Genomic DNA, 18,485 nt, shown 5'->3' with positions numbered 1-18,485 from the left:
GCTATGGCTAAATGCCGTAAGCTGTGTAATATTTTTTTTCTTCTGAGGAATTCAGGAATGGATAATGTACAAATGTCATTTCATCAGAGACAAGATAGCTACCAGCTATGATACCAGGTACAATCCTTTTCAAAGTTAATAGCAATTATTTTTAACGCATCTTACTGATTTCTAATACTCTCTGAGGGGATTAATACCTAAGAAAGTATGTATGTGTTGATGATAGAAAGCAGAATGAAGTGTACTGATTTATTGCAACTCTTCATTAAGTTTAAAAGCATTCCACTGTGATGAAGACATCAACCATAGGCTGTGGTATTTTCACACTGCAAAGGAATAGTTAAGGGCAGGAAGACAAAAAAAGAAAGCAAACAATGTTTTAACTTGAATTCAAGCCAGATTTCGCAAAAACAAGACCCTATTCAAATCCAATGAAGTAAAACACGTTAAAAATATCCACCACTTTGCCCTGTTAAAGGCATGGATGAAACATACCTGCTTATGTGTGTGCTAAAAATTTTACTAGGTAAGGTAACAGCAGTTTACTATATCGCATAAAGATAAGTATGTAACTGAATTTTCTGTAAATGCTCAGATCTGGATTCTCATTCTCTTTTACCTAGAATGATATAATTCAGTTGATTTCAGTGGAATTAGATTTAAACCACTAATTAATGAGACAGAACAAGAAGGATCTTTTAATATTTTTTGCTCAGTAATATTCTGATACAATTTTTTAATTAAAAAGATCAGTTCAAACTCAAAAAATCAGATCAAGAAATAATGTGAAGTTTTAGGTTGTAAAACAGTTATGATAAGATTTCTTTTGGAGCTTATTTTTAATGAGTTGGCAGAAGAGAGTTACTGACTACAGCTGTAGGTTTTGGACATAACACAAAAGCAGAACAAAAAGCTGACTGCTCTTTACCTAGAAAAATGGAGGTATTGTAAACTTCTAATTCAAAAGGAAAATTCCTCTTTACTCCAATGGGATCAAGATTTTATCTTGCGTTCCTGATTATTTCCTGGTGAGTTTTACACATGTGAATATTACCACCAAAGGTCAGGTCATTAACGCAAGTACCTCAACACTGAAAAACACTGAATGCATGCTTCTTTCCCAAAAGACACGTGGCCCTGCAGTCTGTGCATATATGTGTCTCCACGTAACAGAGCTGAAATTCTTCATAAGCATTATCATCCGTCATCTTTCTCAGAGGAGAATGAGCACAGTATGTCATTGTGTCTAGCATTGTCTCACAGTTTGGCTACTAATGGGCATTGGGCCAAACTCCAGGAAAAAAAGAAAGTATTTTGGAAACCTCTCCTATGAGGGGCTTTCTCTACTGTGGTACTTAGCACACTGTCAGCACTTACAAATAAAAATGAATAATTAAAATTCTAATATTCAGAATTGGCAAAATGTTCTGAATGCTTATTTGAAGAGGATTAATTAGACAGCTGCATCTCTCCTGACTTAGAGCCTGGGTTGCTTCTGCTCCCAGCTTTTGATAACACATCATCTCCGCTGGGCCTCCCCCTCGTCCACAGACCCTGTCTCCAAAGCGTGAGGTGCCATTTGCAGAATCCCCAAATATAAATGCTGCCTTGTGCCCACCCAGAACTTTTACTTCCAAAAATGCCATTCCTTGATTAAACTCACCATGATCATATTTACTGTAATACTCCATAAGGGTCAGAAAGAAAGTTTTAGGTGTGTTTGGGTTCTCTAGACAGAACTTTGTAAATGCTTTGGTAGCCGTATAGGTCACATTTCCTTCTGCGGACTGATTGAGTTTATAATCCTGGGCTTTGTGCTCCGTCTTCTGTATTACTTCACCTATATCTCCTGAGGCTTATAGAAATGTGTTGTTAAGTATCTTCCTTAGGATTGCTGAAGCACCCAGTTTATTCAGAAAAAAATGTTCTGAGAATATGTGGGATCTCTCATCCACATATGATCTCATCCACAGCAGCACAGGCTGCTCCTGACCATCCCAACAGTTACCTCCATCTCCAGTCATACTTTGTTCCTACTGGCACCATTCACAAAGGGACCACTCCATCCCTCCTCGAGCTGGCCACTATTATGCTTACTGGAGGATCTCAGCATGTCTATGGTGCAGAGCTCAGTTTGATGATTGGACTTGAAGTGTACTATTAAAGTCATCATATTTCTTTGTTGTCCAGGAACCTTAATAGAATTTGGGATTATTTATGTAGGAAAGAACAGCTTTCCTATTTTCCTCCCAGCTGCATATGATACAACATTATATTCAACATTACTGCCTGAATATGCATTTTCACTTCCTTTAAATCTTCGTCAAGGTGTGCATTTTAAAAATATTTCTACTTCTGTGTTCTGTTTGCTGTCAGGTCTAACAGCCCCTCTTATTTCTGTATATGAGTTCTGAAGAGAAATTTTTTGGACTCTTAGGTCACCCTTAGGTGAAAAAGTGCTAATACAGTTACTTCGTGCCCTATACATGAAGATATACACTGACTGAGGTTTTTAGAATAATAATAAAATACTTGTAATATAGCAGTACAATCCCAGATTTCATCTACAGACTGTGCATCAAAATAGATATGAAATTTATCCCTCTGTCTCATAACATTTCCTTGGAAAATACTAGATCACAAGAAGTATTCCCAGTAAAGCAATCTTCCAATTTTTCTGCTGCTGTAGATGCTGTCCTAGTCATTCTATTTCTTCTGGTTAATAAGTCATAAAGCCTGTCATAAAACCTGTCATGATAAGTGTACATGTATTTTCTGCCAAAATACTGTTAGTTATAGTTCCCAGAACAGAAAAAAATACCATGTAAGAAGTTACTATAGAAAGTTGCAGTAGATCCTCTTTCAACTTAACTAAGGTCTTCAGAGGCTTCAGAGGAATAAGAGTCATCATGGTCTTGGGCTAGCTCTCTTACCGCCTTGGAATTTTTTTTTCTTTCTGACTACACTTCCTAGAAACTATTTTGTTATTGACCTTCAGTACTGTGTTTCAATCCCACCTTCTTTTGGTCTACTTTCCTACAGTTTCTGAGGCCCTAGTCACTAGTGGCTAGTGAAAGTCCTTTTCTGGCAACCTCAGCAAATTCTTGAGTGATCTCTCTCCATCTGGAAAACTTCAATTCTTCTCTTCTTCCAACACCTGATATTTAAAGGAATATTGTATCTTGTAGCTATTAAATAGGCTTTTAGGCTTTTATATAATCTGCAGATAAGGAGTTTCCATCCCTGCAAGCCTTTTAAGAGCAGATTAGACAAGCCTCTGTTAAAAATGACATGGATATTTCCGTTTTGCAGTAGGACAGTGGACTCAAACATCCTAATTTTCTGTGTTGTAATGCCTTTGACCAGCTCCCAGCACCAATAACCAATTTTCATCCTTCTCACAGATTGCTCCAGCAAGAAAGAAACACAGTATTTCAAAAGGAGACAGTGAGACCATACAGTCCATGACAGCATTCATAAAATGTCAAGGTTAGTATTACACCCTGTCCAATCACCTCTAAGAAACTTAGCTCAGACTTTGAGTACCATGTAATGGATACTTTACAGGAAATTCTACACAGTGAACTCACCAGAGTTAAAAAGAATTCCTGAATACATTTAAGTAATGAGTAAAATTTAAGAAAATCTTTTTTCTTGGTGGTTGTGAGCAGGATCATATTCAGATGAGATGTCAGTATTAGTGTAAAATTTTCCATACCATTTTACTATGAATAGCAAGCTACTCTTACATTCCTTAGGTTTTCTCTTTTTTAAAAAAAGTAAATCCAGAGCTAAACAACATAATGGGTTTTTTTTTTTGTTTGGAACATCTCCACTGAGATTACTTATTGTTTTGGTCAATCATCACTATGAAGGACCTAGACATATAAGCATATAAAACTCAAGAAAGCTAAAAGTATAAAGAAATAGTCCTGAAAACAAAGAACCATACATGACAGTACCTCTGACTCAAGAAAAACATCATGATTAAAAATGGAAAAAATACAGAAGTGCTTATATTTCTACCATCATTACTCAGGAAAAGTAAAGTATCTTGTTTGGTAGATTGGTTTACTAAAGAAAGACCTGTGCCTACCTGACATAGCTATTTCACAAAATTAATAGCACACTTCCAGACACATGGGTAAACTTTCTAATATTGTTGCGTTAATTTTAGCTTGGGAATTGAGAATTTCTCTAACTCCCATTTTATAAATTTAGAAACTGGAAAAAATCTAAAATTTGTGTTAATATTAGATTTTAAGGTTTAATGCTGTGGATATTCAGCAAATGGAAATAAAATCCTGCTATTTTCTTGTTTGTATCAATTATTTCTCTCTACTAAATGTACAATGGAATTGAGAAAGCAAATAAAATATGAATCATATAATGAAAACCTGCAATTGTTTGCCTAATATTGTATTGGATTACAAAAGGATATGTACTAAACATTAATTCCAGCTAATGAAAGTAAAGAATATCTTATACAGATTGTGATTGCATGATTTCACTCTAAACTCTGACTGTATTCTGGACAAGAAAAATCTATCATAAGTAGAAACTATTCATTCTTGCTCTGGCCTGGCAGATAGCCCATTAGCTTTAAATTAAATAAAACTTAAATGTTGTCATAAAATGTCAACTATCATTTCTTTTATGACTTCTACTCAAAATAATGGTTATTGTTATAACTACGTCAAAGGGAGTTATTTCTCTGTCTGACTTCTAATTTTCTACCAGTACCAGGAAGAAAATTCTAGTTTATATTAGGAAACAAGTTGTCGTTCCAGATCAAGAGCACTGAGCTGGTGTTGGACTTAGCAATCTCCCAGACTTCTGGCAAAATTATTTTAATTAGCCTTCTCCTAACAGTGTTTAAACAAATCCTATGCTGCCAGGGAAGGAAGAAATGACTTCTCAGTCAGATAGTTTACTTAGTTCTTTTTCTCCATTGCCATAAATCTTGGTGTGGACATTATTAGTGACTTAAGACTACTTTTTTTAAACAATGAACTGTGACCACTTTACCCACTGAAAAGCTCACACATCATTCAAGTATAAATGTCCTGTTTCTGCATGGTTTATTTTCACGCCATTGTTGGGTGCTAGAATAGTTTTACACCATTTATAAGGCATGGACATTTTAGCTAATCTATCCAGTCTGTTACAGGCATGCCAAAGTAGAAAAAGTAGTAGCAGTAACCATGTATATATGCAGTGCTGTAGGTACGTATCTTGGAGCCAGACGTGTTTGGCTAATCTTAACAGGTTATTTGAATGTCAAACTAATTTGTAGTCATGTACTATGAATACCACGACACACATATTAATTCAGCATATACCTTAATTTGAACACGTGAAATGCATCTTCCAAGAGAAATTCACTTAAGAGTTTGTAGGCCAAAAAAAATCTATTATTTTTGTCCACATTTAATGAAAAATTTTAGAACTTGCCTATCTACAGTCTACAAAGACCCTGCATAAGGTTTGGCTTTGGACCTTGCATGCTTTGTTCACAAAAGAATTGCTGTCTGTTTCCTGAGTGTGAATGTGAACTCCTGCGAGCGAGCTCACGATGTGCGTGTGTGCGCATTGCCCCAGCATTTCTAGCCCAGGCAGCCCAACGCTCCATGCGGTTAAGTAAACACAGCATGGCTGCTGAGGCATGCAGCCAAGGCTGAGGCCAGGAGGAGGGGATGAGGCTGGGAGGAAATAAGAGCAAATTCCTCTGAAATGATCTGACAGGAAATGACAGAGTGTCAGCCTTATACAACCACACTGCGCGCGAGAGAGAGAGGGCGGGAGAAGTTCTTCCTAAACACAGAGTGGTGCCAGATCTCAGTAGGTGAGGATGATGAAATAATAAAGCATTTCCCGTGTGTGTTTTTCATTAGTCCTGTTTTGTTTTTCTTCCAAGTGCTGTGGAAACAGAACAGAAGCCCATGTTTCAGCCACGACTGCAATGGCCTCCTCCCATGGGAATAACAGCTGCATAAATAGGAGGGAAGCCCTCAGTGGAATTGCTTCCAACACCTTTCTAATGGAAATAATGATTTGCAAAGTCCAGTTTATACCTTTGCCACGTAATTAGTAGCCAAGATTAAAAACATTGTTCCAACTCCCAGCATCCTTGAAAGCTGGCAAGACCTTAAATATTCCACTGTGTTCCAAAAAGGTAGCGCGTAAGTGATCATTGTAAGGACAGTCTTGGCCAGCTGAGTCAAGCCCTTGAATCAATCAACACTTATTATATGGAAATTAACCAGTTTGATGTCAATTAGTGGAAATTTGTTAGCAGACATAACCTATGAGACACTTTATTTTGAATCCCTAGCTCTCCACATTGAAGCTAGCTAAGATGGGGCCAAGGACCAAGTGACACAGTTCTTAAGACTCGGGACTGAATCAATTAAAAAAGGGTGTGGAGGGAAGCTGTATCAAAATACACAGAACTTTTCCTGTTTACTAGGCACAAGAAGCACAAGGACCTGGATATTGGATTTTTCCCTATAAAGAGTCAATTTCTACTCACAGATCTGAGTGCAAAAGAGTCTATTCTGTATTTGTCAATACTGAGTACAGAAGAAAAAATGTTGCTAGACTAATGGCAATACTTACCCTCACTTCATGCTACTTTTAAACTAAAACTCTTCCCATCATGTTCTTATATTCTCATATTAAGAAAGTAGAAGTTTCTAAATGAAAATTTCTGACTTGATCATTAATTTTCCTCCTAAGAATATCTTCAAAAAAATAAAAAAATTGGCTAGCTTCTCACATCAGGAGGGGTGAGAAAAGATTTCCTTAAGGCTTAAGAACATTACCAGTCTGGCCTATGGGGAAGATTTGACTTCACTGTGAATTCCACCTTTTGCTTAAAATTGATAAAGTACTCTCACATAACATTTTCCCTGTATATAGCAGCATCCAGTGTGACAGCCTCCTGACATACCATTCATATTAATATTAGAACTGCAGGTTCAATCTCAAAGCTTTGTAGCAATCCTAAAACACAGCTATGAAGTGAATACAGCATCAGAATCTTGCTACAATATGAAAAATTCCTGACAGTTTTGAAGCCAGGGTTTCCACACAGCTTCTGGAAACTCCTCTGTAGCTGCTATTAACTGACCATGACATATACAGCATGTGACCCTCCCATACAAATAACTGTTCCTAAAAAAATGAGTCTGATGTTGCCTCCTACAGTGCACATTCACCAATTCATTATTTGCAATAATATTGGCCAAGATTATTGCAGTATCCGGAGTTCAAACTTTTACTTAATTTGAAGTGTCTCTTAACTAAGCGTTCTAAGAATTCTTGCAAGTATTTTAAGTAGCTAGGAATAATTTTTCTGCTTGTTTAATTTATAAACAGTTATTAAATGAGCCATTCTATGTAGTACAGTACAATACTTCCAGAAGTTGACAATGGAGACACCACTGTCAAACTATAATGTCTTTCCTTTGATATTGATAGGGGTTCTGTAACCTACATGATCAATGCAATTTATCACCAGGTTCAGGCAGTGACAGCACTTACTTGAGAACAGCCTGATAAAGTTGCAATTATTTCTTGATACTGTTGGCCATCCAAGCTTCTATAATTTCAGTAGTAAGAACTGCTTCTAAGGCCAGCAGCCTCTTTTGGAAGGGTCATGTTTATGCATGATCACATAGCTACAGTACCCTGTAATATCATTGGAAAAAAGATGCTAACATAAAAAACTCTTTCTCTGCCATTCTTTAAGTCAATTTAAAGCTTAACAATAAGTGCTGTTCATTCTACACATTTAGTAAATTAGCCACATTATTTTAAAATATGGGCAAACCTTGTTTTTCTCAAAATTAAAGATACCAGTGCCAGAAATGTTAAAAGATTAGAACTGTGTAAAATTTATTACAGGGAGCCTAGAGATTTTTTATTTAGTAATGGCTCTGCACACTGCTGCTGAAACAGATGCATAAATGGTAGTGGGGTAAAATCATTTTATGAAAGAACATATTTCAATTATGATCAGTATGTTTTGCATAGAAGTTTAAAGTATATGGCAAAAAAATCCAGATCCCACTCTGAGGTACTTTTTATCTCTGTAGATGGTGTCAGAGACTACAGTTAAACTCCCATTTGGAGATTAAGTATGTGGATAAATCCTTGACTGTTGGAATTTATAGGAATTTTGCTATCCACCTTCGTGGATGCAAGACTTCCAATTCTGGAATCCTATTTCTGCAGGAATAGAACAGATGCATACAACCTCAGTAGTCTAAGGGCACATTCCTCAGCCAACAGGCAGGTATATTTACTGTGGAACAAACAGGGTAGTTATTAGAACTGTACTTTCCTTAGTTTCCAGAAGTTCTGTTAACTTGGGCTTGCAGTTCTAAGATGAAACCCCTCTGTTGTAGCACTCAAATAGTTTCTGTTGCTATAACACACCCTCAGTTCACATGGTAAAATGGATAGAATTGGAAATTTCAACAGAATGTACCAAAAGTAAGAATTAACTTTTAAAAACAAGCCTTTAACAAAGCACTTAATCTCTGCTAAGGCAATTGATATCATCAGGTTATTGATATCAAAGGCTCCCATTGGCTTTAAGAGAGTCGTGTTTATCATGATCACATAGCTACATTCAATACACTGTAATATCACTGAAAAAAAGATGCCAACATAAAATACAGTCTCTGCCCTTGCTTATGTGAATTTAAATCTTAACAATAAGCATTATTAAAAAAAATATAATTGTAGATACCAGCATGTTTGTTCCTGAGATTATGAAAATGGCCTACCTGTAAATATGAGACCAAATTCTAACAGTGTATTTTGAGTTCCTTAGGGGGTGTAAGGCAGCTGTTTTAGGAGAGTCTTCCTGGCCATACATGTTCATGTACAAGCTGCAAAGCTGAGGGGTTGAACTATTATATTATCAACCTTTTATTTTCCAGTTTCCAACCTAGCCAACTACATTAAGAGACTTTAAGAACCTTCAGGAACTAGAGTACAGAACTCAGGATCCAAGAGGCATTTCTAACTTTCAGAAACAGACCCTTTTATTTCTTCTGTCATGACATCAGGAGGTACTGCAAATAATTTTCAAAAGCTGTTCATATAATGAAAGAACAGAGCTTCTTGTATCCTTTAGTGCTCGCGCTAACTACTCCTTGAAGACATAATACTCGGTTTTTGAGACAGTATGTAATTTTCTCTGACACTTAAAAATAGTTTTTCTATTTATACAAACTAAGTTACTAGAAGCTGTGGAACTCAGTATATCTAATGGTTTTATACTGTACAATTTGCATGTTTCTATAATTTACAGCTCAAATTAATATGTAAATTCTAGACACAAAGGCAAACTAAAAACCTGTTCTGCAGTTCTTTGTGTGTAGAAACTTGATAGCAATGAAGAGAAGTACAGAGCAAAACTACTGCTGAGCACCTACTTGCCACACAGTGACAATGACATCTCTGCACCAGCTGAACGAGAATATGCAACACTAAAAACTTGAATCACTTTGGGGTGAGATTATTTTAAATCAGAGTAACATTGGACACATTCCATTTAACTAACATATTAACTTGGAAATTGTAGACAAGCTGTCTCTTTTCATGTGATCTTCAACTCTGATTCACCATTTCACTGACAAGTGAAACAGGGTTTATGTGAAATTGGTAAGTAATTCTTAGTAAATAAAAGCAAACGCTTCTGGTAGCACTGCTGTAAGCTAGGTTAGCTATATTACTTGTTCCAGTCTCTGCAACTGGTTCCCATCTTAGAGCACCAGCAGGAAGCCTGACGTTTCATAATGGTCTGCAGATTTAAGGAGAAAACCACTTGCAATATCAGCTGAACTGTGTGGGTGTTGCTGGCACTAGGCAGAGGTAACAGGCCTCTACATTCAGTGGTATATGTGTATGTTAGATTATATATACTTTCTATTAACTGGGCTAAGAAAGAAAATCTCTAACATTTCATATTTTAATTGTATGGAATGTTTTCCTGAGGATGTAAACAGCATGTCATTGATGGTACACACAGATCTTAACTTTCTGCTGGTGTAATTTGAGTGGCACTTCATTACATTTTTTTCAAATGAAGTGTCACTTCATTACAATTTTTTTCACAGGGCAGGTGTTTCAGGGTGTATCTACATTGTGTTATAAGAGCACATAGAGTTTCTTATGGAAGATGGAGGTTTATAGATAAATAAGCATCTCTTAAAGATGTATATCTTTATATACAGAAAGGACATGTTCTGGAGAGAGAGAAATGTCATGTTTTGGGCCTTTAGGATGCAGGCTAGTAACCCTGCAATATTCTTTGGGTTGTTCCCATCCTCATTTCACTTCTGAGTTTTTGTCATGTCAGAGTACAGAAACAGGCCACCAGAGGTTGTGTGTGTCAGTATAAACAAACAAAAAATATCAAAAAAGGCCCAATCACATGCAAGATTCTCTGATACTGAGAAAATGTACAAAAGATATTTTTTGTACTTATTGAGATACCTGCTTCGACAACTGTTTTTACCTGACCCTATACTCATTGCCTTGGATGGCAAATACTAACATACAAGTTTGGTCTGAAAATTTTGATAGAAATGTTTGAATTTTAATTGAATTGAATTGAAAAATTGAAACATTAAACATCTTCTCCTCTCAGTTTAATGATTCCTATAGTTTTGCACCACAGCTATTCTTAAAGAACATTAATAAGGTTATAAAGCCAAGCATGCCACAGTTAGGAAATGCTAGAATAATGGAAGTCTGTACAAAATTAATTCAAATCTCTTGCATGTATGCACTGAACCAAAGGCTTTAGTTACATGACTGCATGCTATTTTTGAGACAAGTTCCTGGATGTGGTAATACTTAATATACATGATGAGCAGTGACCATTAAATAAGAAGCTATTGAATCATCAGTTTTTCCCCTTATTGCCAGTGTATGGACGCATGAACTATTTCCTATGCACTACTCAAAGCATGTTCTGAAGACATAAGTCCTCCTTTTATTAGGTGAATGTCTGTGGTCCTTATCAATACAGCACTTATTTACTGCGAAGCATCTATCCTACTATCTCTCTGAGGTAAGCAGGCACTACTACCTCTATTTCACAGCTGTTGACTTAAGGTAGATTGATATCAAAATTAGGAGCTTCCAATGAATTTGACTGCCCATTTTAGATGCTTCATGTTGGCAACAGAGAGGAGTAGTGATTAGTAAGATGTAAGACTTCATACATTCAAAATTCAGCTGCCAGTGACTTCTGCTGTGAGCCGTCTTTACTGTTGAAAGTCACAGCATGTAAGAGTTATTGATCACATGCAAATTTGCTGCAGAGCAAGATACATGGCATCACTAAGACATTGTGTGGCACAGATGAACTCAGGAAGATCCATGGGGAGTTTTCCTTTGGTTGACCTTAATTTTAATTCCTAATTTTTGATCAGTGATTTCAGAGACACCCCCGGTCTGGAGCCCTGGTCTTGGGAGAATTACATCAGGTGAAGTATCAGCTGTGGCCCACTTGCTCCAAACATCTGAGCTGAAGGAAGATTGAATAGATTGAAAATTTACTATTCATCTGAGCTAACTGGATATGAAATAAATACATTTCCACAAGGCCATTCCTTGAAGAGCAGCAACAGCCTGTTGTGAGTTCCCCTGCCCCCAGGATACACCAATTGCCATAATAACAGTTTTCATTCAGAGCTCAACGCACCACATTTTCAAAAGGTTAGTTAGTGTCACACTCACTTTTTCAGATCCCCAAAGCATTTGGGAGATGGTTCGTAATTCATGCAGCAAATTATTAACTAGACAGCAAGTGAGGGCAATGGACCTCACTACAGGAGTCTGGAATTCAGCTCGGTTAGCAGGAAGACAGAGACAAAAATAGCACTATACTGTTGGTGTCCTGAGGCATGGTTATCACTGAATTGAGCGCTCTGTTACATTAAAAGGCATCCAGATGTCCACACCCTTAAAAACCATTACACTAGTCAAGAATTTGCATATTGCTGTCATTAATCTGAGTACACTGTATTGCATGGGGGTAGTTACAGCTCTGTCCCTTGAGGTTTTCTCCTTCACTCTGGGAGCACACTGCTGCCCAAGTCCTATGGGCTGTGACTCCAACATGCCACTGTCTGTGGGGAGGAGGATGCAGAAGAAACACAACTCCTTTAAGGTGAAGTGTCAGTGCAGGACAAGCCATGCCAAGTTTTCTTGTCCTTATAAACAAGGTCTTGGGAGGATATACAGATTCTCAGTGTCGGCAGTTTTGCACTCACTGTAGAACATTATTCTTCTGCACAAAGTACAAGTAAGCTCTGGCCAAACAACAAAAGATTTACTGCTTCTTCAATTTGTTTTTAAATACAGCTTGAAAAATTTCACCAAAGCCCACATACTAACAGAATATCTTACGGAAAAATCCTTTACATACCTTGGATTTATTAAGTCTGTGTGTTATATTAGTCAGAAAGAGCAAAACAGAGGAACTATGTTTGAGCACTAGATATTGCAGTCTTTTTTACCACTTAGCTAAAATGGTATTAGCTATTATGCCAGCTAATATTAATTATCCTAAGGTGAAACTCCATCTCCATCATTTTAGTTTATAGACACGATTCTTAGATAGGTATTACCATTCTTATTTGCAGCAGAAGCTCAAATATATTTTATGTCTAAAGCACCACAAGCTAAACAATGCATTGAGCAGGGAACAAAATATCCCCACTTAGCCCCTGATGTTGTAGACCTAGATGCAGGTGGGGAGGGTGTGAAACAACTACCTATCATGCTATCTACATGCTGAGATAAAGGCTCAATAAAATGCTGGTTATGATGTCTGGATGTTACAAAGAAGTACAATCCATTTTTTTCCCTGAAAATAACAGCAGATTTTTGACATGGAAAGAAAGAACAGCTCCATAGCTACATATTCCAAACAAATATTTAGTCTAAAAGTACAAAGAACCAGTCAACACAAAGTAAGAAAGTGAAAACAGGTAGAAACGGTCATAGCAAATTGTTCTTAACTTCAGTGGATGGGAGAAAGACATCTGTAAGGCTCTAAGCACGGTTTGCAGCGCCTCTGAAAAGCAAAGAGCTGAAGCCTCTTCTGCCTTGTAAACTGTTCTTATAGTCAGCATCAAAATGCTGCATCAGCTTACAGCTCTGTCTTTTATTCTGTCAGCAACACAGTCAAGGTATGAATAGGACGCAGAACAGCCTATACACACGCTGCCACACTTGGAGATTACTCCAAGCCAGAAAAGCTTCCAAGCTGCTAGTCTACACCTAAAGTGTTTTTTTCAGACAGTGCAAAGCATGCTGAGCTATGTTCAAGTTTCACCCCAAACACAAGCCTTCTTGTGAAGTGCACCACTCCGCTGCCTAAATTCTTCAGGAAACACAAATGCTGAACTACTCCAAAGGCTACTTTACATCCCTGTAACTTGTCCTTTGGTGCTTTCTAAATTAGGCAACAAATACACATCCTAATTTGCACATAAAGGAACTGTGGCAAAAATAATATTTCTTCCATGTAATTGGTTTTCTTTTAATCCTGACCTTAATGTATATCATTCTTGATGAACTGCTTCAAATAGGCTTTGAACTAGGATTTTTTTAAGACGTTAAATAATGAAAAAATGTCATCTTATTTTACTGCTTACATCAAGATTCAGAGAGATGAAGAACAGCGACAGCATGGCTGTTCACCCATAACCCTGGGACAGCAGGTAAACTGACAGTGTGTAATTACCAAGAGGTGATATTAAGTTAAAACATATAGCCAAAGTAGTGCTATTGCATATGCATCCCTTGGTTTTCAAGGCAGTGTTTAAAATAAAAAACCTTCACTGAGACAGAAAAACTGCTATAGTTATATCATAGCACACTGAGTTGCAAACCTTTTAATGAAAGACATAATTCTTCTCCTGTCTGCATCATACTATATTCTCATGCAAAACACTTTAATGCATCGTGTAAATTATCTAAGACTTTCTTAGTATGTATTACATTTCTTAATCATAGATATTGGGTGTAAAAAAAAGAGAATTATGTGACATGCTGCAAAACAAATTGCTTGGTGTTAGCATATACTAGCTGGGTCTATATCTGAAAAATGCATGCATAGAAGGGTGGGATTTTTTTTTTTTTAAATGCACAGAACTTGCTTCTAAGTGCATATGTTATCAATGAAGCAAAAATGACTAATCTGAAATGACGGCAGTCTGATTTTCAGCCAATATCATCAGCTTAAAAGCAGGAGATCTAGATTAGAGTCTGGATGATCTATTTATTGCAAATTTCAGAATAAGCTTCATGTCTGGCAGAGGATGTATATAAATAAGCCAAAGGTTTTCACTCACTTTCTCCATTCAATTACATTCAGTTTAGCTATAAAGGAGTTTTAAATGCAAATCTCATTTTCAGCAATAAAATGCTTTTGTTTCCAAGTTAGCAGGTTTGTCTCACTGATGTCTCACCAGCTGAACATTACTGGAGTGTAAATAGTGGACAGTATTATGACCACCTTGTAAGCTATGAGTTGCTCATAGACATCCCTTTTGAGAACGGGATCTGATGAGACATGCTATCTAATTTTCTGTCAAGTTTGATTGAAGGTAATGTTTATTTACATTATATTAATGTCAAATAATTGGGAGTACTAAACAGAGGGTGGAAATTGCCATAGTCTATATTATTTATTTCATAAAATTTCGTTTCGACAGATGAGGCAGCTGCTTTGAATGCAACCTGAAAACCATGCGTCAAAACCTATCAAATAAAGAAGAATTTGTGAAGGTTAAACTCTTGTGGCCCTTGCAAAAATACAAATGTCTATTACACTTGCAATATAGAGGAACAGGACCCCTTCAGACTGGTAGGCATTTAACATGGACTTCTGGGAATAAGATATACAGACATACACACTAAGGAAACCATGATCTGGCATTTAAAAATTGATTGATTGCAATCATCACATTTAATCATTAGATAGGCTGTTCTACGTATAAGCTCTCAGCTTGCTAAAGACCAAGTTTAATGATGGTTTTATATGCCTTCTTTGTTGCTAATACACAAATAGTAGTGCAGATTCTAAAGAGATGTTGACTACCTGGAGGTAGTGTTCTTCAAATCCTAGTTGCTTTTGAATTATGTTCATATCCCATGGCAGGGGTGGAGGGGACAGACAAACATGACAATGACAATGATACTAAACTCTGCCTCCCATTGTGTCCTATGTCCAATTTCCTGTACTAGACCACACTATAATAATATTGTGAACTGTATTACCAAATGCAAAGTATTACTGATTATAAGCAAGCATGGAAATATATGCAATGAATTGTTAAGAAAAACATACCTGCTAAAATGCACATTTATTAACAAGCAACAACTCTCCCCACCAATTTTATTTAACATAGATTTAAAAAAATTGATGCTCTTGGTGAAATATAAATAGAAGTAATGTAAAATAGGTAAGATTAAAAGACAGTAACATATTTTTAACAGACACAAAAGCATCTAACAAGAATTGCTTGTATATCTTTTGGGTTTTTATTCATACCATGGATGAATCACTGGCTGATGTTTGTGGCGGTTATTCATGACATGTCTGGTGGTGTTATGACCTTCCCTCTTTTATTGGTTTATTTGATGTTTGTGGTATTTTATATAATTGATTTATGCCTTGTGATATGTTTGGGACCTTTCTAGTAATATACAACAGTGATTGTATGTCTGTAAGTGATGTTACATATTGCTGTTTGTGAGCTTTCCTGGCCAGGTCACCATTGTAAATAAAGCTTGTTCTGAATAGATTTTTATGTGGTTAAAGACTTTGACTACTTGAGTGACTGATTGACTGGAAAACACTTGCTAGCAGGACATCAGAGTATCATAGAAAAATGTGTCATTTGTATTTCTGATTTAAAACCCACACCATTTTCAATCTTTTAAAGTGAAGCAGGTATCAAAGCAGTAAATGGTCACCTACCTTTCTTAGTTGTTCCAATGTGTGTAGGTGCCCACAGCATTTCATAGCCTTCTTCCTCTGGCTTACAGTAATGTTGCAGCATTTTGCTTTTCTTAAGTAATTATCCTTTGCATGCCTCCTCTGGTACTCTAATTAGAGTCCTTTGCTGAAAACTACTAGAAAGTATACTGGAATTGTCTTTCCTCCGTCCTCTCTCTGTTTCACTCTTTCTTTCTCTTTTTGTCTCTTCTTTTTGCTTTCTCTCTCTTTTTCTTTTCCTTCCTTCTTTCATTCTTTTCTTTCTTTCTTTCTCTTTCTTTCTTCTTTCTTTTTCTTTCTTTCTTTCTCTTTTCTTTCTTTTCTTTCTTTGTCATGTTTCTAAGACAGAAATAAACACATGAGAATGAATAGTCCAACTACTACAGTGATGGCTTTTCAAAAAGAAAGGTCAAATTCCCTCTATTAATGTACAGATTGCACAAATTACTCAAGAACATTTTTGTTACACAGACCACGCTTTGAGTTTCTGCAACAAAACCTCTAGAAATTCTAATGAACAGCACATACAAACTCTTTTGCACTGTCCAGACAAACAACTTCCAGTTTTTGTCATTACTATCCATGAATTTGTACTAATGAACACATGCGACTTCTATCCAGATGTAAAAGAGTTCAGAGAAGATGACAAATAACACAGATCTCTCTTGGTTACACAGCAACCTGCTAGAAGTACCTCTGTTGTAAGCTCTCATTTCATTAGCATTTCCTGATTCTGATTAACAGATGTTGGAGGGTCTTGGCCCAGACATAGTTTGATTCTATTTAAAGAGTCAAGACCCTGGCTTGATGTCTCATCCAAAATTAACACTCACTGTTGCACGTTCATGGCCTGACTGAATGGAAGCTAAGCAGAGGGTGCAGGTACAAATTAGTATCCTTTTTGACTTCTCAAGGGAAAAGAGGAAAGGGAAGCAAGGGATCTCATCTGAGGAGCCATGACCACCTCTGTCTTAAAAAAACTGATGAGATCAAAGCACAAAATCTTAGAAGTAATTTCATTTAATAGTAACTGCTTTTCTCTATTTCCAGACGTCTTGGGTAATGCTAAACACCATGGCTGAAATTATGAAACTTTAACTGTCAACAAAAGAGATTGCTGTAGACCCCACTAATTTCTCCCAGTTCCATCCCCAACCTCTCTTTGTTCTGTAATCTCATTCAGTTCACAAACTGAATAAAAATGATCCAGTTTTTCTTGCCAAAGTAGTTTCCTGCTAGTTCAGTGTTTTCAATGGGCTCACAGGGTGGTCAGAAACCAGCATAGGCAGGATCAGAAGGGGACTATGGCTTCCCCAATGTCTGTCTGTAGCAACGATGACCTAGAAAACCTCAGGCATAACTTTGGGTGCACTGACTGGTCACAGAGGATCCTTGTGTAAAATACAGAAGGAGAAAATCAACTCAAGAGATTTTTCAAAACTTGATTTCAACATAAACACACGGGACACTGATGGTGGTATCAAAGAATACACACAGAGGAGAGACGAGCATAAGTTCTTATCCAATACCTGTCTAGTCCTAGCTTCCAAGATAGCATTTTTTAACTCTTTATACTGCGACTGTTTGTAGGGATTTGGGGATCAAGTACTGCTTCTGGTTTTTTCTGCCAGAAATGGGAAGTGGCTTGAGCTTAGGATTTCACAGATTCTAACAGAATTGATTAGATTTTACTTTGGTTCTGAAACACCAAAGGAACAACAGAATGAAGACCAGTGGGTTAGTTGGTTACTTGACACGTGTAAGGCATAAAATAACAAATCAACTGAATTAACAAGCTTTCTTATTGTCTGTGTGAATTTAGATTATAACCAGTTAGGATTGTAACAGAAGAATACCAACAATCATCTTTAGAAACTTTGCCTTTTACATGATCTATCTGAAAGTTAACAGAGAAAATTAAGTATCTGCAGAAACTTTATCATGACTGTAAGATAACATTCCTTTTTTAATTCCCTCAAGCTCTGATATAAAGCCTTAAGCAAAGTTAAATCAATTAACTTTCCATCCAACTTTGGAGAAACCTCTAACTACTTAAGCAAGTGCTGGCCATTTCCATTCCTGGTATACACAGACTTTCCTCTTCCTTCATACAAATGCAAGATTCTAGCCAGAGCCTGCATTTTTGCTCAGAAATTTGGTGTGCAAAATGATGCTAGATCTATCTTTACACGCTTTTCCATACTTTGCTCTGAAAGTGGGCTTTCTTTACTTACAGTGTATGACCACTTCTGATGCTGTGAAGCAGAAGTATCATAGGAGATTTCCCTGCAAAGGGAGGAGCTGGGCTAAGATCACTATCTTTTGCTTTTGTTTATCTTCCTTTCCCCTTCATGAATAATGTGTTTGCACTTGCCTCTGAGAAACTGTCCCTGAAAGCAGCGTTCCGGTCCTTAAGGGATGTTATAGTAGTGAGAAAGTGTGCTTAGCA

General features: G+C 36.8%; 1 protein-coding gene across 1 annotated transcript in view; it reads right to left on the bottom strand.

Moving 5' to 3' along the window:
* LOC308068921 (uncharacterized protein) overlaps nucleotides 1-18,485 on the bottom strand; it is a 390,037-nt gene that overhangs the window by 174,515 nt on the left and 197,037 nt on the right. The window contains exon 2 of the mRNA XM_080400427.1: nucleotides 16,019-16,375. Coding sequence (XP_080256553.1) covers nucleotides 16,019-16,100 — 82 coding nt within the window. The 5' untranslated portion in view covers nucleotides 16,101-16,375. The remainder of the gene's footprint in view (nucleotides 1-16,018; nucleotides 16,376-18,485) is intronic.

Source organism: Falco punctatus, assembly GCF_963210335.1.
Source record: "Falco punctatus genome assembly, chromosome: 8".
NCBI lineage: Eukaryota > Metazoa > Chordata > Aves > Falconiformes > Falconidae > Falco > Falco punctatus.
The sequence above is the reverse complement of the archived record's forward strand: the minus strand, read 5'-3'. Positions and strand labels throughout refer to the sequence as shown.